This window comes from Genypterus blacodes, unplaced genomic scaffold (assembly GCF_046128005.1).
Source record: "Genypterus blacodes isolate CSIRO-AG114 ecotype Tasmania unplaced genomic scaffold, CSIRO-AGI_Gbla_v1 ptg000106l_1, whole genome shotgun sequence".
In the NCBI taxonomy this organism is placed as follows: Eukaryota; Metazoa; Chordata; class Actinopteri; order Ophidiiformes; family Ophidiidae; genus Genypterus; species Genypterus blacodes.
Window position 1 is genome coordinate 385,177 of NW_027466910.1, and position 27,922 is coordinate 413,098.

Here is a 27,922-nt window from a genome sequence, read left to right on the forward strand (position 1 = left end):
GAAGGCGAGTTACTGGTCTAAAACCTACTCCCTGAATCGACAGGGTTCCCATGGAAACCCCGCCGTGACCCTGTTTAAACCACTTTTTTAAAGACATGTATGTAAATATGAGCGATGTCACGGGACGAGTCGGCCAAAACGATCCGTTTGAAATCGGTGGTGACAGAGAGAAACATGGCGCCGTCGCTCAAGGATCACCTGTGAAATACGAGCAGAGGGAAAAAAGTTAGACTGAGCAGGAAGAAGAGCGTTCGGTCAACACACTCAGCCTGATTCTGTCAAAAGGTTGTTTATGTTACAGACAGAATATAAACAAAACTATTTTACTGACAATGTAACACTGAACTCACTGAAATCTGACTTTATTCTCTATTGTCCCAAACAATATTGATGCCATTTCTTCAAATTTAACAGCATGAGGTCATCGTCCCCCTGTGTGCATTATTATCATTGTCAATAATAATAATAATTATAATAATAATAATCTGTATTTGTATCACCTTCTGTACTTAAAATGCAAAAGTGCTTCACGTTTCGATTGAAAAAAATGAAAGATTATTAAACAATATTTAAAAATGTCATGAAATTTGAATAAAAAATAAAATGGACATCAAGATGGCACAAAATGCAAAATGCATTCTGAGCAACTTCCTATAATCCATAGATTCACCCCTTAAATTGCACAAAACTCAGTTTGGAGCTGCAGTTTAGTTTACGATCGAACCTGATACACTTTCATTTATAGTCCACATAATAAAAAAAAGAGCCTATAAATAGTTTACTCTGCTGCGGCTGTAAATAGGAGGCGATGGCTCTGAGGGTTATGTGCTCTGTACTGCCTGACCTACATGCCTGCGGATCATAAACGCTCCTATATTATTTACAGAAATGCGGTCAGAGCCAAATGGTTTACTGTGTTTATGTGCTGCTGTGAAACGCCAAGTCATGCAGCGGAGTTTAACAAGCCGCCTTAACTCAGGATAGGCCTTTTCCTCTGATCCCTCTATTAACGCAAAGAAAAACCAAGAATCTTTCAACACACTTCGCTTTTATCGCCATCTGGTGGTTGATTGTAATTTAGTGTTTCCTGCCTGTCCCAACCCAAAACCTAAGCTGTTCCTTATGTTATAGTGTTATGCAGCTTCTTAGCACATATGTGGGACAGTGAATGAGGGGCAGGCTGGTTTTAAGCTGCTGTCTATCATCCTGCAGCATGTGGGTCTGGCAATAATGAAGTACAGTTGCTCCCTTCGCTCCGGAGCCTTGAAGGTGCAAATCCCTCACCTTGCATGGGGAGCACGTCTTGGCTAGCTACTTAGGTGCGAGTTATGACTTTTGGCTACTGTTTCAGTTCTCTGCAGCATTTCTCAGTGTTGTGTTGTCTTTGCATAGTTATCAAGTCATTCTAGAACTCTGATGAACTTCATCTGATTTGTCACCATGTCCATATGTTTGGCTGACAGCATGAATAAAGTCGTCCTTCACTTACTCAGTACTCGAAGCTGCGCTCTGCTTTTGGTTTTGCCAGAGGTGAACTCCACCACGCCGCTCATGTCCGGGGCGGTCTGCCTGAAGGTCAGCCTGTGGACCGGGCCCATCTTCTCCAGGCGAACTCTGGGGCTGGACAGCAGGGCCTCCCCGTTCAGGGTCCAGGCCGGCGCCTTGGCGATCGGCACCGACACCTCGCATTCGAAGCAGGCTTCATCTGGGGCCACCACCTCCACGTCCTTCAGCTCTCGGACCATCAGCAGAGACTGAGCTGGGGTGAGGAACAGGAAAGGGAAAGATCTCAGCAGCAACTCTACTGCTGTGATGAACAAAAAGCTGTGATGCTGTGATCGATGTAGAGTTGTATTTTTAAGTTGAGCAACAAAAAAATTATCCTTCAAAAGCAGCAAATCTCCAAACTCTCAAATCTTTGTGACACCTGACATCTAGTGGCAAAAAGCAGTATCACACCACAGGTAAGCACTCAGGCTATCTCCAATTTGAAGTTTTAAATTTTTTAAATCTAAAACAATAAAGAATAAATAAATAAATATTTTATACTTTTTTTCCATTACTGTTTAGTTAAGTGTAGATTAACAAACACGAAAAACTGACCGAAATGATTGGAATTCAAATATAATTTAGAAATTTGAATTATTGGAAATGTGAAATGTTCCCATAGTAACGATGCTTGTGGCCTTTTGTTGCTCTGATCCTCATCCAGAGTGTCGTCACTTCACTTTGTTGGTTCAAATTTGGCGAGGCAACTTAATGATGCATTACTGCCACCAAGTGGGCGGGAGTGTGTAAGTCATGGTGCCAAATAATGAATAACATTTTTTTCAAATCAAATTTGTTTACATATATGTGCCAGTAGATGGCGGTGGAGTGCAGCTTATTGAGAGCCTTCTCTCCCTCTGTTAGTCATCAGTCGAGCCTCATTGCCTCTTCTCCTCACTCTTGATTGACAGTAGTTACTGTTATTACCTCATGCATCAGTAACACACAGGCCACGAAAGGAGTGGATACAATCACCCACACCCAAACTTAACAAATGCTTCCTTTGTGACTACAATCATCTTTTTGTTGTCATGTCAAATCTGCACTCATTTATAGGCTGTAGATTATAGTTTTGGCTTCAGCGATGGGAAACTCCAGAGTGAAGCACCGACACTTACCCTCCACTGTGAGGTTAGCTGAGCACGTGTACTCTCCAACCTGCACACTGTAGGTGCCCTCATCATCCAGCGCCACCTGCTGGATGATGAGTTTGCGATAGCAGCCCTCACTGCAGATCTCAAAGCGCTCTGAGGGCAGGATGACGTTGACGCCTTTGTACCAGCGGATGCTGCAGCGCGGGTTGGACACTGTGCAGTCCAGGAGGACGCGGCTCTTCTCCACGGCCGTCTTATCCTGCAGAGGCTTCACGATGCTCACAGGAAGCTCTGGAGAGGAGAAAGACAGTGGAGTACAACAGAACAAAGACTTAATATTCATGTTGCAGTTTATTTACTTTAAAATCAGTTCCTCATTGTGTTGATCCTCCACAAATCAACAAACCCAAATCAAAAGCAAAACTATGTCACATGATTCCCTATAGTCATATCTGTACAATCTCAGACAAAACAGACCAAATCAAGCTTCCTCATGTAAACATTATACCTTCCACTTCCAGGTAAGCCACAGATTCAACGTGTCTGGCCACAAACTTGACCTCTCCTGAGTCTTCTGCTCGCACGTTGCACATGAGAAGAAAATGCTTGTTCCCTGAAATCACAATGAAAACAATTTCTCAGGCATTAATGAACCAAATCAACTGAGCTCACAGGCTCAGACGCAGAAGCGTGTGAATTCAGCTGTCGAGCTTTGAAGCCGACCTTCCTGTCGGATCTTGATGCTGCTGGTTGGTTTGATCCTCTCTCCGTTTTTGTACCACTCTCCTGGGACGTCTTCCACAGAGATCTCACAAACGAATACGGCGTTCTGATCCTCCTGGATGTCCAGATCCTCCATGTCCTGCAGGATCAGCAGCTCTCGCTCTGCCAGGAGAAGAATAAGAGGAAGGGATGATGTAAAACTATATTCAGACATCCTGTCATCACAGAGAGAATGTCCTCATCAATTGTACTTCCCTTATTACAGTCAATAGTCTCATTAGACTTTGTCTCTAAAATTCAGGGAAACTTATTCATGAATGTAGGAAGCTCAGGGTGAAGAGCTGTGGTGTCATATTTATGGTAACTGACTTTACTGTAGATCCCCTGTAGATGGCAGCCTTCTGCTATATTTGTAAGGCCAGGACAGAGACAAACATACATCACAGGCCATCTGTAGTTTATACAGCAGACTTTACCGTAGACCTCCACGTTGCAGGATGTTGTAACAACTCCAGCATCGCAGGTATAAAGGCCAGAATCGCTGACTTGACATTTCATGATCTGGAGGAATCGCTTCCTTCCCATCCCATAAATGCGCAGCTCCTTGCTCGGCTTCACCTCAACCCCATTCTGAAAATGAACAGAAGACATATTTCATTTCATGTAACACAAAACGCCCAGTCTAATCAAGTGATGTAAATAAATATACTGCATATATCCTTATGGTTGAGGGGTGCCATTATAGTGTAGAGTTGCTTTGGGAGTTTGTATCAGTAGAGGTTTGAGGTGAAGTAGTTTTGGTCAGAGTTTGTGTTATGATTCCATGTTTCTTTCCCTCTGTGATAACATTACACCATGGCTGCGTTCAAGTACCTATGGGAACATGGTTAATACGTGTTTCTCAGAAGAAAACACCAGGCCAGCTTGTTGAAATGTTTTAGCTCTTGTCTGCTCTGTCAAAACAGCAACAGAAATGGGGTTTCAGGTTTATTTGCCATTTATCTGGGTAGCATTCCAGCTGAAAAGGTGAAAAGGTCACGCTTTTTACGTCACAACTGGTGCAGCATTAATGATCCAGGTTGTGTATGTCGAATTTCCTATACCACCCGAATGCAGCATATGACACGGACTGATAATGCGGTAATTTGTATTTGATGTATTTTTTTTAATCTATTTTACGCTTATTATTAGCAGGCATACGTGCCTTCATCCATTTCACATCCACGTTGTGTCTCGATAGTTCACACTCGATGGAGACGGCTGAGCCATCAGGGAACTTCTGGTCCTCCAGTTTCCTGAGGATGGTCACAGCAGGTTCTGGTGGAGAGAAAACGTGCTGAGTGGGTTCACAGATGCAAAAATAAATAGGCTTAGATTTCTCCCAATAAACTTTTATGCTTAAGAGTTTAGAGTTCCAGTAGCCGTAGTTCAAGTTACGCGGGGCTCTAATTTCCTGTGATGACATTTTCATTCAGTTGTCATCCGCGGTGTTTTAACCCCGAGCTCAGGGGGGGATGAATCCCGCTGAGTGATGCGGCGCAGCGCGGATTAATCCTCCGTCGTGAGGCGGCGGGACAGGCGGAGCTTCTAGATTTCACGGGGCCGCTCGCGCTGTGTAACGTGAGCTGGCCCGCGCGGAGGCCCCAGACGTGGAGCCGTCACTCACTCCGCGCCACTCTCAAGCCCCATTACCAATACTCAAGGTATTTAGATGTGTTGTGAGTCCGAATGTTCGAGTACTGGAATACTCGTGTTTCCTGCTGGTACTTTTTATATGTGGAGAAAGTATAGTACATTTTCTTACTCTGCTAATGCACAAGTTACTGCCAAATAAAGCCCCACAATATGTCAATATGGAAGTACTATCCTGCTAGCTAAAGCTGGCTGAGGTAAACTTCCATCTTGCCTTTTTAATGTTAGCACTAGCTAGCCTGAGTCACCTTGCCTCAGGCCTCGCATTATTCAAATAAAATTTCTAATGATTTGATTTGACATTATGGATTTATGGGCCTAATATTCACATTATTTTTGGGGGAACGTGAGTACTCGGTGCCTTAAAACAGTAACCATACACAACATTAGGAAACCTTCGTATCACAATGTTGTTTGCAAACTGGACATGTATTATTTATAATTTAGGAATACAGTAAGCGTGTGCATTAACGTCACTGTGATTGTGAAGCCAAATCCTTACAAAAACAAGCAATACTTTGCATTGAATTGGTCTTTGTCTCTCTTGTTGAATGCGTCCTTGCCAAGGCCAAGACAGAAAAATATAAATACTTCACAACCAAATCGCAAAATTATTCTTTGTTTTTCTAAAACAATTTCTACATTTTAGGAGATTTGTTTGAAATTCTGTAGCTACAAATTCAATCAAAAAATATTAATTTATTAAAATATTTAATAAAAAGTCGAAATGTAAGATGAGGTGATGTCACAGGTCATGTGACATGTCATGCCGGCACCACAGAGAATAAAATATGGCACGACGCGACCAATTCCATATCAACTATAGACAAACATGCGATCCACCTGCCACAGTAGCAGTGTGATGTGATACTGTGAAGGTGAAAATGGTCTATTGGCATTGCGATAAGACTGTTATTTTAATCACGATTACTTTGTGATGCTTTATCACTTTCTGTGCCAGTGTAGAGAACTGGAAAGATTTTTTTGCTCAGCCAAATGGTTGTTATTCTTGTTCAGAGGCTTCTGTGCGGAATGCCTTTATCCTGTGCCATCCAGTGAACTTTGCTTAAAAGCTTCTCTGTATTGTTCCTAGAAGTGAAGTCAGCTAATGGCTTTTGGTGCTTTGTCACACAAGCAAAAGCTCTGTTTTCTTTCAGAGACTTACCCTTCACAACAAGCCTTGCAGATGTCTTCATATTCTCCACACTGAACATAAAGGTGGCGGTGTCTTCCACTGCCAGGTTAGAAATAGTGAGGCTGTGGATTTGTCCTTTGGCACTTATACGAAAGTGATTTGTGGGCTTAAGCTGGATTCCATTTTTCATCCAGGTGCCTGTTACATTGGCATGGGACAGTTCCACTTCAAAGGACGCTGTTTCCCTCTCCACGGTTCGTTTGTCCACCAGGCCTTTTTTGATTGTGATTTTTCGAGCTGCAAGGAAAAATGCAAAACCATAGGTATCAAATTAATCAAGAGGCTTAATCAAAGTATAGTGTGCTCTTAGTGGATCCTCTTTTCGGAACACTGAATTTGGTTTTGGTGATTTGGGCCACAATTTGAAGTGCATATCATGAGTCACCATGGAACCCTTATCACAATTTAAGCCATTAGTAGGCAGAATGCTCAGCAAGAGAAAGACGCTAACATGCAAGTGTGTAAGAAGCAGGAGAAAAGATATTGGGTGAGGGTGAGCAGCTTTACTCGGAATGAACTGGCCACCACGTTTGATTCCTCATCCATTGTTTAATGGCTTGAGGTCTGTACTGTACACAGCAGACTGTAGCTTAACAATACAAGTTGGCAGACACAGACAAGCTGATATTTTTGTCATTTGAGTACAGGGCTTTACACAAAAGCCTGCTTTGAAACTGCCAACATTTTTCACTTATTCTAACACAGACGAGCATTCCTCAGGGGAAAAAAGGAGTGTTTATTTTGGAGACCTGATGACAACAACCTTAGTTTTGAAGGCCAGCGTGTAAATTTAGATGCAATGAGAGGAGATCCAAATTCACAGGAGGTGCCAACAGCGGCCTGAAGTCCTGACTTTCCCCTTCCCACCCACCCGAGTGTTGAAAGAACAGCCTCTAATTCACCCACCGGCCTGTAAGATCACAGACGTGAGACAACTAAGAGGCACAGACAAGGAAAAAACATGCTTAACAATGTCTTAGTCTTTACACAATGACAGTAATAATAAATATTTTTATGACATACAGATACTAGCCCTAACTGGGGTTTGCTTTTGGAAAAAACGTTTATTGTCCTTGTGAATGTAATCTTAAACATCCATTTAAAAGCTGCCTTAACGTCTATAAAACCCAATCTGCTTTGCCTTTGACACGGGTAATGAAATTATCAGGGCTTCAGTGAATCCGTGCATACAGAAACCCCAGCCTGAAAGTCAGCTCGAGCTGTAAGTCAGTCACCTGTTGGTTGCCATCATGTTCCAGTACAAGTGCCACCCTGGTCCCCCGTCACTCAAATTACTCTTACTCAGTGAACCAAGCTCGCCTTCCAAAGAGGCAGCGACGGAGGGTGTGTGAGAGGCGGAGTCGTCGGCAACAGCGGTAAACAAACAACAACAGTGTATAGCGAGAACACGTGCACACTCACGTTCCACTGTGAGCTGGGCTTGTGTCCGGTCATGAAGGGTTTCGCAGCTGTAGGTGCCACGGTCAAACATGGCCAGTTTGTGGATGGTGAGGCTGCGTTGCTGGCCGCTGTGCTTGGCGGTATACTTGGCTCCCGGGTGGATCAGCACCCCTTGCCTCATCCACTGCACCTCTCCTGAATCCAGACTCACCTCCACCTCCAGAGTTGCCTCACTGTACTCTTCAGCTACAACAGGTGTCATTTTCTTGGTGAACACCACCTGTTGCTCTGAACATGAATACAAATAATTAGTGAATAGTAGAATCACAATGACATTTTGTGTTCTTTCATCAGCACTGCACTGTTTTAGTACTTTGCTCCAATTCTGCAGAACTACCATTGCAGACATATACAGAGTTCTGTGTGAGTAATTCATCACTGTCTTTTGTTACTTGTTCTGTTACCATCTGCAAGGATTACAAACTCACACTAGCCATATACTTGCTCAGTAAATCAGCAATGTTACTTTGAAAGTTGGGGCACAGAGAGACGGCAGTGACCTCTCAGAAGTCCCGCCTCCTGTGGCGTTACACACCAAACCACAGAGCCACTTGCCTCTGTCAGTTACCAGAGGAATTCTAACAGGAGAAGCTGCTAAGCGCTGCTCGTCAAAGGCGCCTCTTCAACAATTTAAACTTGTGTGAGGGGGTCATTATTTATCACATATGTGCTTATGTGGCACTAATAGTACGCAGACATTCAAGATATCTTACTTTCATGTTCACAAGTGCTGCAAAAATAGTATGTGCAGTACCCGTCGCTGAAACTTAAGGTCATATTTAACACACGGATATGAGGCTATCGGTCAGAGAACATCATAAACTCTGTGTGCATGAGGTATTGCAGTTGCTCCACGTACAGTTCTCATTCATCTTGACAATTGAGCTTATCGTGTTAATGGATGGGGCAAAGACTCACCTTGAACCTGGAGGTCTGCATCTGATACCAACCCCTCTGCATCTGCAGTCACTCTGGCGCTATCTGAAACCATGCAGTTGCGGATGCACAGCATGTGGCACAGTCCATTGCTTGAAATGACTGTGTGCTCATTCTTAAATACTTGTTTGCCGTTTAGGCGCCACACCAATCGAGTGTCCTCTGGTGAAACCACGCACTTAAATATTGCATCTTCCCCTTCACGAACTGTGATGCTTCGAAGTTCTGCTATGAACTCAACAATACGGGGAGCTGAAGGCAAAACATTCAGCTGAATTAGATTCTTGGCACCTTTCTGTCAACTTAAAGGGCATATTGACAATAATCTCTTTCTGACCTACTTTGTTAAATGATTAACTGGTACTTACTTTCAACAGTGACAGCAGCTGTGGTCCTGTCATCTGTGGATTCACAGACATATTCTCCTGCATCTTCTTCCAACAGTTGGTGGATGGTGAAGCTCCGCTCTCGACCATTTGCTCTTATTGTGAGCCTGCGGCTTGGAGGGATTTCCTGTCCATCTTTCAGCCACTGGACATCGCCTTTGAGCTTGCTGATCTCACATCGTAATGTAAGGCTGCTGCCCTTCTCACACACAATATCCTCCAGAGGTCTGGTGAATGTTACCTTCATTTCTGTGTAGAGAATATGATAACCCTCAGACACATTATTTCACTGTGATGACAAGTAAATATTTACAAGGAAATAGTGGTCAAATGTTGAATATGAGTGCCACTTTCTTACCTTTGACTGAAAGACTGAAATGCATCTCATCTGTATTTGCGTCACAGACATATTCTCCTGAATCTGACAGCTGCAGGGGATTAATGGTGAGCTTGTGGGTATTACCCTCACCGGAGATGTGAATGTTGTCCTCGTTCAATAGTTGGCCATCCTTCAGCCACCGGACAGTAGCTCTTTCGTGGTTCACAATGGCACACATTGTAACACTCTCATTTTCATAGGCAGAGATGTTGTTGCTCCCTTTTTTATTAACAAACCTGACTGCTAGCTCTGAGAGAAATTAGATTTTAAAAGAAAGAACTTCAATTCCATGCCCAGACATGATACATACAGTTCCCACTAACACTATAATAGGACACCGTTTCAGAATAATGTCACCTCTTACCTTGGATGTCAACGATTGTTATTAGTTTGTCATCGACGGCATCACATATGTACGTTCCAGAGTCTGACGGCTGAAGTCCAGAGAGAACAAGTTTCCTCACAACGTCATAGGTGTCGATTTTTATGCGAGCGTCTGGTTTCAATAACTTGCCATTCCATAACCACCGAACGGGGGCATTTGGCTGAGAGACCTCGCACTCCAAGATGAGGTCGTCTCCTGCTACCAGGACGTGATTCTCCGGGTGGCCCGAGTTTCCAATGATCTTTATTGGAGGTTCTGTACATAAAACACACAATAGAAATTTACTGTTCTCCGAGTGAAAGGAAGCGCTGCTCAAAAGTCGATAGCTGAAAAGGACGATTACCTTTGACACTGATATAGAAGACAATCTTATCATCCACTGCATCACAGGTATATTCTCCTGAATCACCTGGTCCAGCATTGAGAACAACCAGTGACCGGAAGACTCCTTGCTCCTCGCTGCAGTACCGTTCATTATCATCAATTAGCTGGTTGTCTTTGTACCAACTGACGGAGGCGTTGGATCTTGACAGTTCACATACAAGAATGATGTCATCTGATACTAAGAACTGCTTTTCTGTTTTTGCATCCGTCTTTCCAAGAATTTTCACAGGCAACTCTTAAAAAAAAATGGAAAATATAACGACACCAATGCATACAGTAGAGATCAGTGGCATTTGTCCAAACACTTCTAGACTTTAAAAAAATTATAAAATTATAATAGAAATTTCTTGAAACATGATGACCAACCTTTCACCAGGACATGGAAGTCCATCACATCATCCTTTGCATCACAGACATATTGCCCAGCATCCTCTACTGTTAGTGAGTGAATGGTTAACTGACGCATGACACCATCCTCAAGGATGGTGACGTTTCTGGAGTCCTCTACTTCTTCTCCGTTCTTTTTCCAGGTGACCTCAGCATTTGCTCTGGAAACCTCACACTCGAGGACTGTAGTCTCCCCAACCTGTTTGTCTACTCTGCTTGCCATCTTCCTTGGACGTACAAAGCGAACTGGAGGCTCTGTGTGTGAAGAAGATTAGCAGTACCAGCTGTTAATAACTTACTGGAAAAGTAAAATCATTAACACACTTTTCTTCAAAATATAGTTTTCGTCACCTGCTATGTTTACAAAGAATGTCACCGAGTCGTCTGCAGTATCACACACATATTCAGCGGAGTCTTTGACCGTAGTTTCAGGTATAATAAGTCTTCTGTAGACACCGTCCACCTCTAGAATGAGGTTGTCATTTTCCTCCACCTCGAGTCCATCTCGATACCAGCGCACGACAGCATAGGGCCGTGAGATCTCACAGCTCAATACCATCCTCTCAGAGGTCTGCTGACACAGTTCCATCTGAGACTGACTTGGGGATACAATCTGCACAGGAGGTTCTAAAAATAGACATCATGATCCAGTTACTAATTACTTTAATCAATGCTGCATGACATCTGTCAAGTCACTGGTATATCCCTACTCCACTTCTAAGGCAATTTGCCAATCTGCTTTAAGAATATTTGCCTCATATTACTACAACATGTGGATGCCAACAAAATAACATTTTACCTGTAATGCTTAGATGAAAGAATATTGAATCATCGGCTGTATCACAAACATACTCTCCAGAATCATCCACTCCACCAGAGAGAATCTTCAGTCTTCGATAAGGGCCTTCAACCTTAAGTTTGATGTTTTCACTCTCCTGCAGCTTTTGCCCGTCTTTGTACCAGTTGACCACGCCATTTAGACGAGACAATTCACAGCTCAAAATGATTTCCTCGGGGACGTGACGGTCAAGATGGACATCTTCCTTTGGGTAGGTGATCATAACCGGAGGTTCTACAGCGAGGAAGAGTGTATAAAATTCAAACTTTTTCTGCGAGCTTTAATGAATTTCATTCTAATTTTCCCGACATATTTTCAGAAGATTCCATGGTGTCCTACCTCGTATGTTAACTTTGAACATTAAAGCGTTGTCTCCTGCGCGACATGTGTATATGCCTGCATCTGACAGTTGAGTTGAATGGAGTGTCAGGGTTCTCTTGGTTCCATCGGCTTCCATTGCAATTTTGGCACTTGATTGCATTTCTATTCCATCTTTGTACCATTGCACGATGGCATCAGTCCGAGATATTTCACATGACAGAACAAGCTCTTCTTGTTCCACCACACTCTTGAAAAGGTCCTCTTCTGGGATATCTGCAAATGTTATCGGTGTCGCTGCAGAAAGAGTATACAAAAGAAATGAGCTACTTGTTGTCGGTAGAATTCATCATTTACATCATTACATGAGCCACTTGTCATATGGTAGACATGCTGATCTCAAGGCTTGCTGGCTGTTTACTCATCTCTAAAAGCATTAGAGGACTGTTAATCTGCTGCTGAAGCAAAGAGCCAAAATGAATTGAAGCAGTGAGGATGTAATGCAAATCTACATTTGTTGGAATGAAGGTGAAAATAAGATCATGGCTTTCTTGCTGTAGTGAAATCTTGAAATGTAAACAAAAAGTGCCTAAATGTTTCATGAAAACATTGGCAATGAAATCAATTAGCGATGATGCCTCCTTTGACATATTAGAGGATGTGAAGATGTACAGCAACATGGCTCAGTGTGATAAAGGTTTCAAGTTATTAGTGGCATCTCAACCATGGCATCTATGGAAAAGCTTTGCATGTCACCTTTCACCTCCACATTGAAATCGTTGAACACTGAATCATCCTCAGTTTTACAACTGTACACCCCAGAGGATGAAGGTGTGGCCGACTGGATAACCAGTGTCCTCTTATTGCCCTCTGAATGGATTTTTATTCCGAATTTTGGCCAGAGTTTTACTCCATCCTTATACCAGCAGATCTGGCCTGCAGGGTCTGAGATCTCACACTGCAATATGATCGGGTTGCCTGCTTCAACAGACTTGCTCCCCTCAGCTTCTGGAACAGCTGAGAATCAAAGCGGTGCTATAGCAATTTCAGTTCATTGAAGAGTAACATAAAGTAATCAGATTTGCAGTGCTAAGACTAACATGCTGGCGCTTTGCTTACAGACTGTAATATGATGCATTTACAGAAGAAAGACTGCAAAGCTGACTAAACAAGTGTATAACTACAATCATTTCAGTTTGCTCATCGAAAGTAAGGTCAGACATGCCAAAGTTTTAGTTGTTTATGTCTTACTATACGATTAGACTGCCACTGGGTTTTGTTTCAGTGAATGCATTTCTTTTGGCATGAACCTCAGGTTTTGCTACTTTAACAACATTCAATACATGCCTTACATTAGACTGCACAGGACAATTAGGAACAATAATTATTTGGATTATACTGTATGACTCCCTTTAGCCCAATAATTGTTTAATCAGATTGTGAAAAAAAACAAACCCACCAAATGTGTAATGACACATTGTGTAAGTAGCTATTAGTATACATTAGCTTAGAACATAATGAACATGTTTGAATCTTCACTCCAATAGTCAAGCATGAATTAAGAAAAAGTTAGTTATTTTGACAAAACTCAGAGTTCTTAGATCACCTGCAACATCCACCTTGAATTCTATTTGGTCATCTGTGGCGTTGCAGCAGTAAACCCCAGAGTGTCTGACTTCTGCTGATTTAATCATCAGCTCTCTCAGTTTCTCTTTTGTCTGGATGTCATATTCACTCTGTGGAAAGAGCTGTACTCCGTCCTTGTGCCAAAAGACTTGTGCAGTAGCCTCTGAGACTTCACACTGCAGCTTAATCGGGCATCCTGCTTCAACAAATTTGTTTCTTGCAACTTCTGGAAGTGCTGCAAACCTCACAGGAGTGGCTAGGAGTTTTATAGGGTATAAAAAGCACTGCGGTTAAGATTTTTAGAACATTTGTACTTGATAATTCTTGGCAGCATTTGAGGCTTTTGTGTACCCATGTGCTATATGTACTGTGATTTAATATTTGTATACAGTAGTTTGTTCTTAAAGGAAATTTAAGTTGTAGTTCCACCCCTGGAATCATAATAATCATAAAAATGAAAACAAAAGCAAAATCACCTTCGACTTCCACCTGGAATGTTACAACATCATCATCAAGTCTACAGCTGTAGAGGCCAGAGTCAGAAGCCTTAGCGGCATGAATCAGTAACTTCCTCAAGCCGCCATCTCTTTTCATGTCAAGGCCCGTTTTACAAAATAGCTCCACCTCATCTTTGACCCAGGAAACCTGAGCGCTCGGGTCCGAGACCTCACACTGTAGAATAATTGGCGAACCAACCGCAATCGACTTGTGTCTTTCTGAGACTGGGATCGGCATGATCTGTGGCGCTCGGCCTAAAGGAATTGGGATGTAAAAGAAGGGAATGGTGACTTGAGTAACTCAAATAGGTCAAAAAAAGAGCAACCAACCAAAAATACACCCAAGTAACAACCTACATAAAGGATTATATATGATTACCATTCACACCACGGAACTACATTGAATGTACATTGGCATACTTGAGGTTGTATGTATAGAAAGAATATTATACAAATTTGAAATAAATCACCTTTGACCTCCACTTTAAATGTGATGGTGTCATCTGCTGTGGAACATTCGTAGGTGCCGCCATGTGTGATTTCAGCCGATTGGATGAGCAGTGTCCTTGTTAAACCATCTGACTTTATTTCTTGTTTGTCGTGTGGCAGAAGTTTCATCCCATCCTGGCACCAGGTCACATCAGCAGTGGGATCATGAGAGAGCTCGCAACTGAGAACAACAGGGGAGCCTTCTTGGACGAACTTGATCCTGTCAGTCTCTTGAACTTCTGTGAACCTCACGGGTAGAGCTGAATGTGTGGGACATTGCAGAAAGAACGTCTTAATGAAATGAATAAACGTTTAGATGTACAACCAATATTCAACTAAAAAGAATCTCAAGATAAGAATTAATATAGCAGCAAAAAAGATGACAAAAAGCACTCACAGCAAAATACTGTCAACAGAACAACATGAAGACAACACAAGTGACTCAACACAGACATAAATCATTGGATTCATTCAAAAGACTGGAAGCACAAGAATGAAGTGAAAACATCTTGCTATACTCACATAGGCAAAAATGGCAAAACACAAGCAAGAAATGGTAATGAAATGTTTTCATTACAGTTAAAGAAGCCATACTAAGTTCATTTGAAGTAAAAAGCACCTAATGCTTAGTTTGATTTCTGACATGCAAATTGATAAGAAGAAGCTGCGTCTCTTAATTTCACCTTGTTAAATGGGTAAAGCTGCATTTTAAGTTTGCATAATAAGCATAGGTTGCATTCTGCCAATCCTGTTACCCAACAGCCCCCCCCATTTTAAATTGTTGCCATGTTCAGTAAACAAGCACTTCTAAGCCAAACTAACCTATCCAGCAATAAACACCAAGAAGACAAAGGTAAAAAAGTATTGTTAAGAAAATCAAGCAGTTGGCAAGCCAAAGACCCAAAGGTAAATGCTGAAACAGCACTAAAAGCAGAGCAATATTTCACTTACTTTCATTGGGAAACCAGAAATTCAAAATTGGTGGAATGCTAATATCGTTGTGAGTCTGCCAGTTGTTTAAGTAACTATGCAGCTGTCTGCTAAAACACAAGCTCGACCATTCAAGCTGCTTAACATACAAAATATGCTGATCTGAATGGACCTTTTCTGTGTTTTAGCTGTTTGTATTAGTTAGCTTTCCACAACCTTTAGAGGAAACCTTTAGAGTGCTTTACATAGTTACAAAAAGTTTGAGAAAAAATATTTTCTGTTAGGCAATTAGCCAAACAGCCGCTGTTATATTTAGATACCAGCGAGCCAGACACATTAAGCCCTATAGAGTTTCTGAATGTCACCTTTTGCTTCCACGGCAGATTGAATGTCATCCTTTGACTCGCAATAATGGTATACGTCAGAGTGAGCCTGCTCAGCTGATTGGACAGCTAGGCTCTTCAAATTTTCCTCTGATTGGATATCTACTGCATTCTGTGGTATGGGCTCTGATTCATCCTTGTACCAACTGATTTGTCCAGTGTGGACTGGCAGCTCACATTGTGCATCTATGGGAGAGTCTGCCATGACCTCCATTTTCTGGTCAGCTTCAGTTATAGCTGCAGACTTCAGAAGTGGAGCTACAGGATTGAATATAACATGTATTTGGTTAATGAAACAGTTACTTATATTACACAAGTGATGCAAAACACAATCCTGAAACTGAAGCCTTAAGCAGCATATTGATCAAAGATTATCAGCCAGCATCGACAGCAAAAACAATTCCAATTTTATTTTATGCAGTTTAGAGTTGACTCTCCTCATGTTAGCTTTATTGTTTCATTAACAGGCTATTGTAGTTAAGAGCACGGTATCATTTGGGGTATATTTGCTTCATGTACAGTCACTATCACATATTTATATGTTGGTTGGATGAGCATTCATATGGAAGCATAGAACATATATTAAAGCATGTCTTAAATGATCACATTCAGTGAGGTGACGGCTTGCTTTACTATGCTCAGAATCATCAATTGGACCTAAGATCTTAATTCCTTTTTACCCCAACAGCATATTACAGCAGGACTCAATTTTACAACCTAGACTCTCCTGAGTTGTAAAGGTCAAGTTGAGTTGTGTCTTTTTGTAATTGTTTTTGGCATTTATTTTATTTCCCTTCACAATGGGAGTCTGGGGCTTCTGCTGCATGTCAGGTAGATTGTTGAATTTCAATTTATTGAACTGTAATGGTGAGGGGACAAACTTTGGTAATGCAAACCCAAAAAAGGCCAAGTGAACCTCTAGCCTTTACGTCGAACTAAATGGTGAGTGGTCTGTAGTTCACCTGCCTTTCTTTAGGTTCAAAAAGTCTTTAATGAGAACACACGGGCACAAAAAGTGTCCACTTTAGCTAAGTTGTCTATCTACAGTTGTTCATACATTAAGCCTCATATGGTCACACACTATCTTTACAAACAACTACAGAACCACTGTTCCCCAACCAATGAGGGCTGCAGATGAGCCAATTTTGTTAGAGCCACTAAAATATACGTTTAAAAGAAAATAAAACAGCTTTTATCACCTTTAACATCCATATGAAACTGCACTGCATCATCTGTTGTCTTGCAGCTGTAAACCCCTGCATGAGACAGCGTCGCTGACTGGAAAGCCAGTGTTCTTATGGAACCCTCTGACTGCATGTCTTGCCCAGTTGCTTCAAGTAGTTCTATCCCATCCATGTACCAAGTCACTTGAGCGTTGGGATCCGATATCTGACATCGAAGCACTATGGGATCGCCAACTTCAACAGATTTGTTCCTCTCAGCCTCACAAAGTCTTGCAATTTTCACTGGTGGAGCTGGGGATGTTTGAGGTGACGAAGAAAGAATTGCATCACTGTTACTGGCTACATCACAAGGTACGCTTCCAAATAACAGAATCTCTAAACTGAGATTAGTCATGCCAATACCTCTTTATAGCTAAACTAGGTCCTCAAAATAACTATGTTTTTATGTGCCATTAGTGATTTAGCGAGGGGTCTTTGGTTAGACTTGAGATAACTAGCCATACAAGTTAGGACTTGAAGCCAATGTTCGGGTATTTGCTCTTTTCGCTATCATCAGATATTTCTCAGACCACCCGAGGGTTTCTTATTGACTATTTAAGTAGTTTTAGTATAAACAAGCTCAAGTACGTATGTGCAGAAATTCATAAAATCTCAAGTATTGCAATAAGCAATCACTTCATTGTTTTGTTTTGTTTTAATAATGCTAACCATTTAAATCACCTTCAACAGCCACCTTTTTAGCAGTGACATTGTCACCCCAGCTACTGTCACAAGTCCTTGATAGATAGATCTCTTCTGATTGGGCAATTGGTCTGTTCTTGACATAATAAGGCTCAGAAGGTAGGATGATGATGGATGATCTTTGGCCACAGCTAACTGTGCTGTCTATGGGGTATTCTGTTGTCTCCATAATGTGATAACAGTCCTCTGCATGGTCAGTTGTTTTTTGCATGGACTCATGCAGCACCTCTGATTGGGTAGATTCAGTTTGTCCTATATGACAGTCGTCATCCAATCTGACATTGTCAGACTTTTGCAAGTTGTAATGCTCCCCTTTTTGGTCAGATGCTGCCTGTAAAGAGTAAAACTCATTTGTTTGAAGGGATGCTGTATCAGGGGAGTCAAAGAACTTCTCTGATTGGACGGTTTGTGCATTCACAGGGCTGTAGGACTCCTCTGACTTAACAGTTACGATTTGTGAGATGTTGTGGAGAGTCAGTTCAGTGGACGCCTGTATAGAGTCACAGAACTCCTCTGATTGGACTGTTGCAGTCCTGATGGAGTTAAAGGTCTCCTTTGATTGGCTAGTTGCAGTATGTAAGGAGTTAAAGTCTTCTTCTGATTGGACAGTTGTACTCTGTAAGGAATCAAATGCCTTCCATGACTGGACATTTTCAGTCTGTAAGGTATCAAAGGCCTCCTCTGTCTGGACAGTTGACAACTGTAATGAATCAAAGGCCTCCTCTGACTGGACAGTTGTAGTCTGTAATGAATCAACAGCCTCTTCTGACTGGTCAGCTGCAGTCTGTAATGAATCAAAAGCCTCTTCTGACTGGTCAGCTGCAGTCTGTAATGAATCAAAAGCCTCTTCTGACTGGTCAGCTGCAGTCTGTGATGAATCAAAGGCCTCCTCTGACTGGACAGTTGCAGTCCATAAGGCCTTAAAGGCCTCCTCCGATTGGGCAGTAGGAGAGGGTAAGCATTTATAGAGCTCCTCTGATTGCAAAGATGAAAACAGTACATGGTTGCTAAGTTCTCCTGACTGGTCAGTTGAAATTTGTCCGGCATTGAAAAGCTCCTCCTTCACAATTGCAGTCTGTATCAAACTCTGCAACTGCTTGGATGGGACAGTTACAGTCTTGCAAGACTTGGTGGCTTCCTCTAATTCCACAGTTGCACCTTGTAGAAATTCACAACACTCATGTGACTGGACAGGTGTCTCTAGGGAACTATCAAAATCTTCACATGGGGGTGTGTGCTGTATGTAGTAAATGAATTCTTCAACTTCTGAGTCCTCATGCTTTGTGCAGTGATGTTCTTGGTCAGATTGCATTATTGTTGACTGTCCAGAGTCGCAATACTCTGGAGAGTGGACAGTTGTTTGTTGACTGTCGGCGAGCTCTTTTGAGTATTCAGGTATAGTCTGTTCAGTTGTATTTCTATACGTTGACTGAGGAGTTGGCATTTGCCTGGAATGTTCTTCGTTTATCTGAGAATCTTCTTCTTTCCTGACATAGAGGATGTCTGAATGGTTTGACGACATGCAGTCAGCTTCAACAGGGTAAACCTCCTCAGTAGACTTGCTCTTCTCTTGGTCAGAAGAGAGCCTTGGCGGTGTAGCTATAAGCATTGTGATGTACACAGAGAAAGGTTTTCAGTGGTTGATGGCTTCAATAGTTCTTCTCTTAACAATTCTACATCATTGTGGGTTAGCATGGAAGTATGGGATAATCCATTGCAAAGACAAACACTTAAGAGAGTCGACCAGGTTTGGTCTGAGATCTTATTTTTCCCTGCCAGTAGACCCTTAATATTCTAATCCCATCAATCTATACTCTTAACACCGCTCTAGTTGCCATGAAAATAGTTTTAAAGTACTTAAATTTTCTCCTTTTTGATAAGAGTTCATTGTCATTGCAACGGTGAGATGTTCAGGGCAGCAATGTGAATGAGAAGATCTTGTGATGAACAAGACATAAGATGGGTTTTAAGAGTTGAAAGCTGCTTGTTACAAGCACAAAAAGATGACTGTTAAAATGAAGAATGAAGTGACACTTACAACATGTATGTTAGTATGAAGAGTAGCTGCTGATAACACCCAGGTATGTAAAGGCCACAAACTGCAGAAAATGACAGCAGGTCAGGGATGACACTGACAAAAAGCATTTTCCAAATGTAACATATATATTTGATGGATGACTGAGGAGATTGAGCTGACAATGAAATAAACCACTATTGTTAGTGGCATGTATGTGTTGGGTTAAAATGGATGACTAATACTGAAATATATCAAATCACCTTTGACATCCACAGTGTATTGCGCAGATGCATCAGCTATCTCACCACTCTCGTCACCAGAGTGACACTGTTCTGCTGTTCGGACAAAGCCAAAGAGAAAACAATGAGCTGGGTGATATCTTCAGGTATGTAGCTAAATTGTTCATTCTTAATTGTGCAGGTACAATGTGGAAGACCACCTTTCATGTCCACATTTAAATCCACACCACAGGTTGTTCCATAGCCAAAACCCTCGTCACCAGACAAGCCATCTGATTTGAGGAGCAAAGTCTCCCTGCAGCTCTGTGATTCACTGTCAAATCCACTTTGTGGGTAGACCTTGGTTCCATCTTTGTACCAACAGGCTTTGGCGATGGGATCTGAAATCTCAAATTGCTGAACAATTGGGTGGGGCGCTTCAACTGACTCAGTCCTCTCAGTGTCAGGACCAAGCAGATTTGTCACAGGTGCCACTACAGATAATTGTTAGGGAAATAATTTCAGTTTTGACAAATGGCTTTCAAGAAATGCTATCAGAATTGTCATGATATAAGCTGTGCATAGCAAACAAAAACTGTTGGAAAAACAACAGAAAGAGTTAGTCATAACTGAGATAGAAACATTTAACACAACATTGACAAAAAAAATCACCTTGGTTTTTAACAATTAGCTGTGCAACGTCGTCTGCTGTTGCACAATAGTACGCCCCAGAGTTTGAGGGATGAGTTGGTTCGATAACAAGGGTCTTCTTGATGTCTTCCATTTCAAAATCTGGCACACTGATACAATCGTGTTCTTCATACCTCTGCTGTGTCACCTGGACAGCAGAGTCTGAGATTTCACACGGAGATTCAGAGGGGCAGGTTTCTTCAAGTGATGGGCTCTTCATAACCTCCGGTGAAGGTGACAATGGCAACGTCGGAGCTAAAGATGAGTATTTATATTATAATTGTAGACTTCACAGTACACAGCTACATTCTGATTAAGAAAAGGTTATAGGCTCAGTTTCCCCACTCGAGAAATTAATCTCTGTAATGTGTCAGACCAGCGTCAAGGAGGAGAAATCATATTTATAAGCATTACAAAACAAGTAAGATATTTCATTTTGTAAGTAGGGGAATTAGGTGTTATGCTCTTACGAAACACAACTTAAACACAGACAAACAGGTGTGCATTCTGTAAATGTTAGTTGCATCTAGTCTCCAGAAAGCTCTAGAAACTACTCCAAGATTCAACAAATAAAAAAAAATCACCTTCGATATCCACAGTGAAATGGATAGTGTCGTCAGACGTTTCACAGCTGTATAGCCCTGAGTGAAAGAGCTCAGCAGATGGGATAATGAGTCTCCTCAAAGTTCCATTACTCTGAAAATCCCACCCAATTTGTGGGAGGAGCTTTACGCCACCTTTGTACCAGCAGACAGGCATAGAGGAGTCTGTAACCTCACATTCCAGCTCCAGTGGCCTGCCCGCCTCGAGTGACTTGGTTCTCTCAACATCAAAGATAGCTGAGTACGTCACTGGTATAGCTAGTGTTGGGAATTCAGAACAGCTAAATAAAATCAAGACTGTGGAAATGGATACTTTGCAAATGCTTAGCTGCTGAGCAAAGGATGAAAAGGACTTTCAAATTTATTCAGGGGAGAGTCACAGCAGTCACAACAATGATCACAGATACTTATGTTAACGATTAATTGGGGCTATGTGAATAAACACTCCTTCAAACCACATACAGTACAAAGCAGGGATTATTAGTGGCATCTAGAAAGAGGAGATGGGGTTACAGTATCAACGCAAAAGATAAAAGTATAAAGTCACCTTTGATCTCCACTTGAAACTCCATGGTATCATCCTCTGTGGTGCATCTGTACACACCAGAGTGGGACAGCTCTGCAGATGCAACAACTAACGTCCTTGTGTTGCTCTCTGAATCGATTTCTAATCCGGAGTTTGAATTAAGCTCCAGCTCATCCTTGTACCAGCAAACTTGGGCCTCAGCCTCCGACACCTCACACTGGAGTACAATAGGGCTGCCTGCTTCAATGGTCTTGATCCTCAGCTCTTCTGGGATTGCTGAGAACTTCACAGGTGGAGCTACAGATATGTTTAAAGCTTGTATCAACCTCAAATCAAGCTTATAGTCTATTAAGATTAAACACAATCTTAATGGATTCAGATGAGTTTTCATTGAGGTCAACAAAATTGCTAACATGCTGTATCACAATCAAAGATAAGGTGACAGTTTAGCTGCACTTTCAATGAGTGCAAAAAAGAACAGACAACAGACAAACATACAAGAGTGTCACAAGAGTTAGTACAGTGTTCACACTTTTTAAAATAAAACTTCAAATCACCTTTGATGTCCACACTGAACGTGATGGTGTCACCCCTTGTCTTGCAGCTGTATAACCCAGAGTGGAAAAACTCTGCCGCATGGACAGTCAGTTTTCTCACAAAACCTTCTGTGAGAATATCTACTCCACTTTGAAGATGGAGCTTTGATCCATCTTTGTACCAGTGACCCTGGGCTGAAGGATCTGAGAGCTCACATTGTAAAACAATAGGGCAGCCTGCTTGGATGGTTTTGTTCCTCTCAGAATCTGGAATGGCTGAGAACCTCACAGGTGGTGCTATGGGCAGTTAGATATAAGGACTCATTATATAATTATGGGCTGATGCGCTATTTGTGTGATATGTCAGGGGAAAATTAAATGAATTTGTGTAAAAAAAGATCACAAAAAGGTTTGTAGAAGCATGTGTCTGTAGAAGAACTCACAACACTTTTACATGAAACATGCCACTCACCCTCTACTTCCACATTGAATCTGATGACATCATCAATGGCATCACAGCAGTACACTCCTGAATGTGAGAACTCTGCTGATTGGATGACAATTCTCCTCATGGTGCCCTCCGACTGGATGTGAAGACCCTCTATTGTTTGTATTTCAACTCCGTTCTTGTACCAATGCACTGGGGCTGCAGGGTCTGACAGCTCACAGTAAAGCACAATGGGGTTCCCGATTTCCACAAATTTGTTTCGGTCCATTTCTGACATCGACGAGAATTTCACAAGAGGTGCTGCGAATTTTAGGGAAAGAAGATTTAGGGATTTTAATTAAATACCTGACAATAAACCACATTACAGTGACTAATCCATACCTTGAATGTAAAGTGCAGCGGAATCCCGAATGCCATAGGCAATGAATGTAATCTCAGCTCCGTTGTCTGTATCTCGTACCCCTCGAATGCGAAGAGATTGATGCGTTCGTGACCGACGCATGGAATAACGTTCATCCTCTTGCAGCTGAGTACCATTTAAGAACCATGTACCAATAACGGAAGCAGAGAGCTCAATGGAGAACAAGCCATCTTGCCCCTCTGGCACCAAGGCATCCTGAAGAGGAGCTTGTATCCTGGCTACTGGAACTGGAAGATAAAATCTGTTTATTGATTTAGCAATTAATAGGACCTTAATTGTGTTGTAATTGGAATATACTTTCAATTTTACTGTGAAAAGTCTGAACTTACCCAGGTGAACAGCTCTAGGAAATTCAACATTGTTGCTCATGCCATATTTGTTCACACTGCAAATGCGGAATCGATAATCTGCTTCACATGGAACGCTATCGCCAAGGATCTCCACAGAGCTGGCGGAGTCTGTGGTCAGGCACTGCAGCCACTCTTGTGAGCCAGTGCCCACTTCCTGTCTTTCAAGCACATATCCAGAAGGAGGGTTCTTCCGTGAGTCCTGAGATGGAACCCATGAGAGGAGAGCAGCATTGGCTCGCTCTGTGTTGATCTGCACACCCACTGGACAACTTGGAGGACAATGTCTGGCCGCTGTCACAAGAGAAAACTGTCATGCATCTCATCAAAGGTGGACAACTTAATGTAAGCCAGAGGGATGTAGCTATTATTGGTTTTGGAATGCTTTAATCTACAAACCTTTCACTCTTAGCTGAGCTGATGTTTTGGACCTGCCTACAATGAACGTCACAAGTCCAGAATCTTGGGGCATTGTGTTGACGAAAACCAAGATGTGAGTTCGACCAAAAGACTTGAGGATCGTCTGATGGGTTTCTCGCAGCTCTACACCATCTTTGTACCAATGAATGTCCATCTCCTCTTTTTCCACTTCAACACAAAAAGCAGCGTTCTCTCCTTCCAAGACGTCGACTTTTCTCGGGAGCTTCCGCAGAATTGTGCCTACAAGGAAACGCAAAGACAGCGATCTGTGTCAGCAACACACTGGTCCTATGGAATATCCATTGGCTTCTCTTTCATCATTTGATCCAAAAATAAAATGGAGGTGCCACATTGTCTGATGTATAGTATGTGATGAGTCTATTGTTGCTTTAGTATGCGAGTCATTATGTATTGTGTCACTATGCAAGTAAACTCTATGTTGTTGAAATATAATAGATATAATTTACATATATGTATTTTTATCCTACTTTTCACACACAGCCATATTATATTGTCATTTACCTTTCACAGCTACCTCTGCAATGCTTCTTCCCCCATCAGGCATCTCACAGAGGTATATCCCATCATCATCAACTCCGATGTCACGGATGGTAAGTCGCCGCTTTGTCCCCCACTCCTCCATCCCATATTTGGCCCCTGGCTGCAGCCTTCTGTCCTCCAGGTACCATGTGATGGCAACGGAGTCTTCTGGAACCTCACACTCGAGTATAGCCAAGTCTCTTTCCCATACTTCTAGATCGATGAGAGGCTGCTTGAACCGCACGGGCGGCTCTAACAGTATTGAGGAGGAAGAATACCAGTATGATTAAACTAGTATGTCCCAAGAGGTACAAGTGTATCATAAGACACAAGTTGCAGCAACTTGTTTTTATGGTACAGTAATTATTGTAACAATTGTAATTATTGGCCCTTTTCAGAATTTTCTCCTCAATAATTGTAAATTAGGAAAATATACTTGTATTTTTGAAGACATGATCTCATTTTTTAAAGCAAGATTCTGACTCCTGTTACTTTTCTGAGAAGAGCTCAGCATTACACTTACAGTGAGATCATTTGCTAATATTTACTCCATCTGTCAACAACAACGCAACGCAATTTCTCTTTGCAAGTTCTCTGCCACAACCAGCACTTCATCTTTGCCCTTGTTCTAAACGCTGTCATCTGTAAATTGAAACATATTTGGCAGTAAATTCCACCGAAGTAAACAAGATAAGCAAAATCACGAGACAAGTGGCTCATTTAGTTTAGGAATGGAACGATCATTAACACATGGGAGTGCTGGATAGGAAATAAACTGTTGTAACTGACACCGTCAGACGGCTCCAGACAGTTGTAAACAAAAGAATCTGGACAGTGTTTAGTAGCGTGTGAGCAAAGCTCTCAGTTTCCTTATCTTATTGTTGTCCAAGTCTGTGTACATACGTAAGTCATGGATCCCTTTCAGGATTATCTAGAATCACTCTCACAATGACCCCCACCAAAGTCACACATACACACACAAACACACACTTCCTAGCTGTCACTGAGCACTGACCTTACTTTTATTTTCTGTATGTCTGTACAGTGCTTTCAGTTACCACAGGGAGTTTAGACTCGCCCAGGCCATGTGAGAAATGTGATTCCCTTCCCACACACTTTGATCACAAGGATGCCCCCTAGACCTTTCACAAGCTAAGTGACTTTGCAGACTCCAGTGCCGCTGCCGGAATGAACTTTGCCCGGTTAGATATTTCTGCAGTCGCATTGCTTTGGATTTGGCATTCATCAGATAAATTGATGGCTAATTGCATTCTCACATAAATTTGCTCCTTACCCGTCATTTGTCAATGTATTTTCAACTGTGTACATTCCTTTATTTGGCATCCGATGCAGTAACCTGTGTAGTCCTATTACATGTTTCTGCACTCGCCTCATCGTCAGTTCTCACAGTTGAAATAATTAATTACAAAAAACATTATTGTACCACTCAGCACAAAAGATTGTTTAAAAAGTCCATTTGCAAAGTAACGTTTGATACAAGACTTTCAGGACCTTAATATTCGCTTTGTGTTGTAAGTAATCCTAAATCAAACATGTAAATGCATAATGTGAAACATAATGGAAATATTAATCCACGTTGTTATCGCAGCATACAGTATCTGAACCAACATGCTGCAGAAAAACACATTTAAATAGCTAAATGTGATGGCATCATCATACTGTTTTCCCTCCCTGGCCCCGCCCCTATAGACCACTTTCACTTGCATCACACAGAACTTAACAACATCTAGGCTATTTTCTAATGCGCAAACTGTGTCTATATGTCAATTGTGGCAAAGAATTCCAATGTATTTCGTCTATAAAAATCACAAATAAATTAATCTTAACCCAAACCTAACTTTGTTCCAACAGCAAGTCTCACGAGCATCATCCCTTAATTCAAGGCATGGTTAGTCGATGTCAGAACATTATGACCACTCTAAATAAAACTATTCATCATGAACATGTAAATGGTCTTGACTTACCCTTTACAGACAGATGTACGGCACTGAGAGTTTGCCCCGCTGTATTTGATGCAGCACAAACATAAACTCCATTATCCTTCTGCTTACAGTACAGAACCTTCAGTGTGAAGTATCCTTCCCTGTCCTCGTATAACAAATAGCGCCGTCCAGACAATATAAGCCTGCCATCTTTCCTCCATATTATCTCTGGTTTGGGTTTCCCAGTCACAAAGCAACGGAATTTAGCATGTTTCCCCTCTGTCACTGCAAACATTTTCACTTTAGTTGACTTGGTCATGGTGTCGTCTCGGAGGCGGTTGGACAGTGGCCTGCCGCTCCTCTGTTTGCCCTGTTGGGCTTTCCAGTGGCCATTTGTGTAACCGTTACGATTTCCCTCGTCCTCATGTCCTGGACCTGCATCGACTAGCAACACCGCGCCCGCCAGAGCTTCCCCAAACTCATTCCTGGCTTTGCACGTGTATACGCCACCATCGGGTGCACGTGTCTTAAAGATCTTGAGCAGGAACCATCCACCATCCTGGGAGCCCACATTAAAATGTGTGCTTTCAAATATTTCATTGAGTTTCCTGCCATCCTTCTCCCAAACGACCTCTGGCCGTGGGTTTCCCCATAGTTTACAGGAGAAAACAGCATCATCGCCGCGACCAACACGAGTGGAGAGGGGCTTGATGAGGAATCGCGGCTTGTTCTCCTCTCGTAGCTCCAACTCTTGTGCCTCACCTTCTACCTTCAGTGTAGCCGCTGCGTATGTTTCCCCAATGCTGTTCTTTGCTTTGCATATGTACTGGCCACTGTCCTCTGTTGTCACTGCTGAAATGATGAGATTGTAAACATTTCCATCCTCAAACAACCTATATTGTCCTTTTGGGTCGATCTTCTCATTGTTTCGCTCCCAGATAACTGCTGGCCTTGGATCACCGCCAATCTGACACTTTAGGACGGCATCAGTCCCACTTTGTGCCAGCACAGGTCTCGGATAGGCCAAGAAACGCGGTGCACCACCAAAGACATCCATAGCTGCTTCCTCTACTTCACCCCCTCTTATACAGGCCAGGAGAACATAAAGTTGAAGTTGATCAAGAGGGCAAGAATGTCCAACTTCTGTGCTGTGCAAATGTCTACAAAAAGAGAAATAAGATGGAAAACATTAATATTTGAGATTAATAACATTAATGTTGAGTTCACATGAATGTGTTCATACAAAATTACTTTACAAGTTGCAACCTTCTAATCTGCGCGTTCTTTAGTTGAAAGAAACTGCATGAATGTACGTTTGGAAGTAAGCCCTCGCCCACTTCACATCCACAAACAGATGGTATGGAGGTATGGATATTAGGGCTAATTGAATTAGATCTGTCTGCAAGAGAAAAACACATGCTAACCGTGAGAGGGTGGACAGCGTAGCTCTGTTGCAACAGCAGCCACAACACATAGCCGGTACAGCTGGTGCTGTATTTCAATGGGAAAGTGCTTAATATAGTACAGCCTAAATAAAGACCTGTGAGGGAGTTCTGTGTCAGGTATCACAAAGAACGCTCCGAAACACACATGCTCATCACAGGCTGAACACAGTCTGCCCACCCAAGAGACTTTGCA

At 42.1% G+C, this 27,922-nt stretch overlaps 1 protein-coding gene across 1 annotated transcript; it reads right to left on the reverse strand.

Annotated features, from left to right (window-relative positions):
* Nucleotides 1–1,481: 1,481 nt before the first annotated feature.
* Nucleotides 1,482–27,341, reverse strand: obsl1b (obscurin like cytoskeletal adaptor 1b). The gene is made up of 21 exons (XM_076160513.1): nt 26,327–27,341; nt 24,324–24,593; nt 23,781–24,041; nt 23,364–23,675; nt 22,995–23,261; nt 22,638–22,913; nt 11,748–12,023; nt 11,370–11,642; nt 10,922–11,197; nt 10,550–10,825; nt 10,143–10,418; nt 9,779–10,054; nt 8,632–8,901; nt 7,675–7,941; nt 6,223–6,489; nt 4,570–4,682; nt 3,842–3,995; nt 3,366–3,527; nt 3,151–3,255; nt 2,667–2,933; nt 1,482–1,759 (listed from the first exon to the last, which is right to left on the reverse strand). Exons 1-21 carry the CDS (start codon nt 27,339–27,341, stop codon nt 1,482–1,484), a joined length of 5,937 nt encoding a protein of 1,978 aa, XP_076016628.1.
* Nucleotides 27,342–27,922: the final 581 nt, after the last annotated feature.

Coding starts and splice junctions, on each gene's coding strand:
- obsl1b (XM_076160513.1), bottom strand. CDS start 27,341: ATGGATGTCTTTGGTGGTGCACCGCGTTTCTTGGCCTATCCGAGACCT. Junction 24,594..26,326: donor CGTACATCTGTCTGTAAAGG/GTAAGTCAAGAC, acceptor CAATACTGTTAG/AGCCGCCCGTGCGGTTCAAG. Junction 3,528..3,841: donor CTGCAACGTGGAGGTCTACG/GTAAAGTCTGCT, acceptor TTCTCCTGGCAG/AGCGAGAGCTGCTGATCCTG.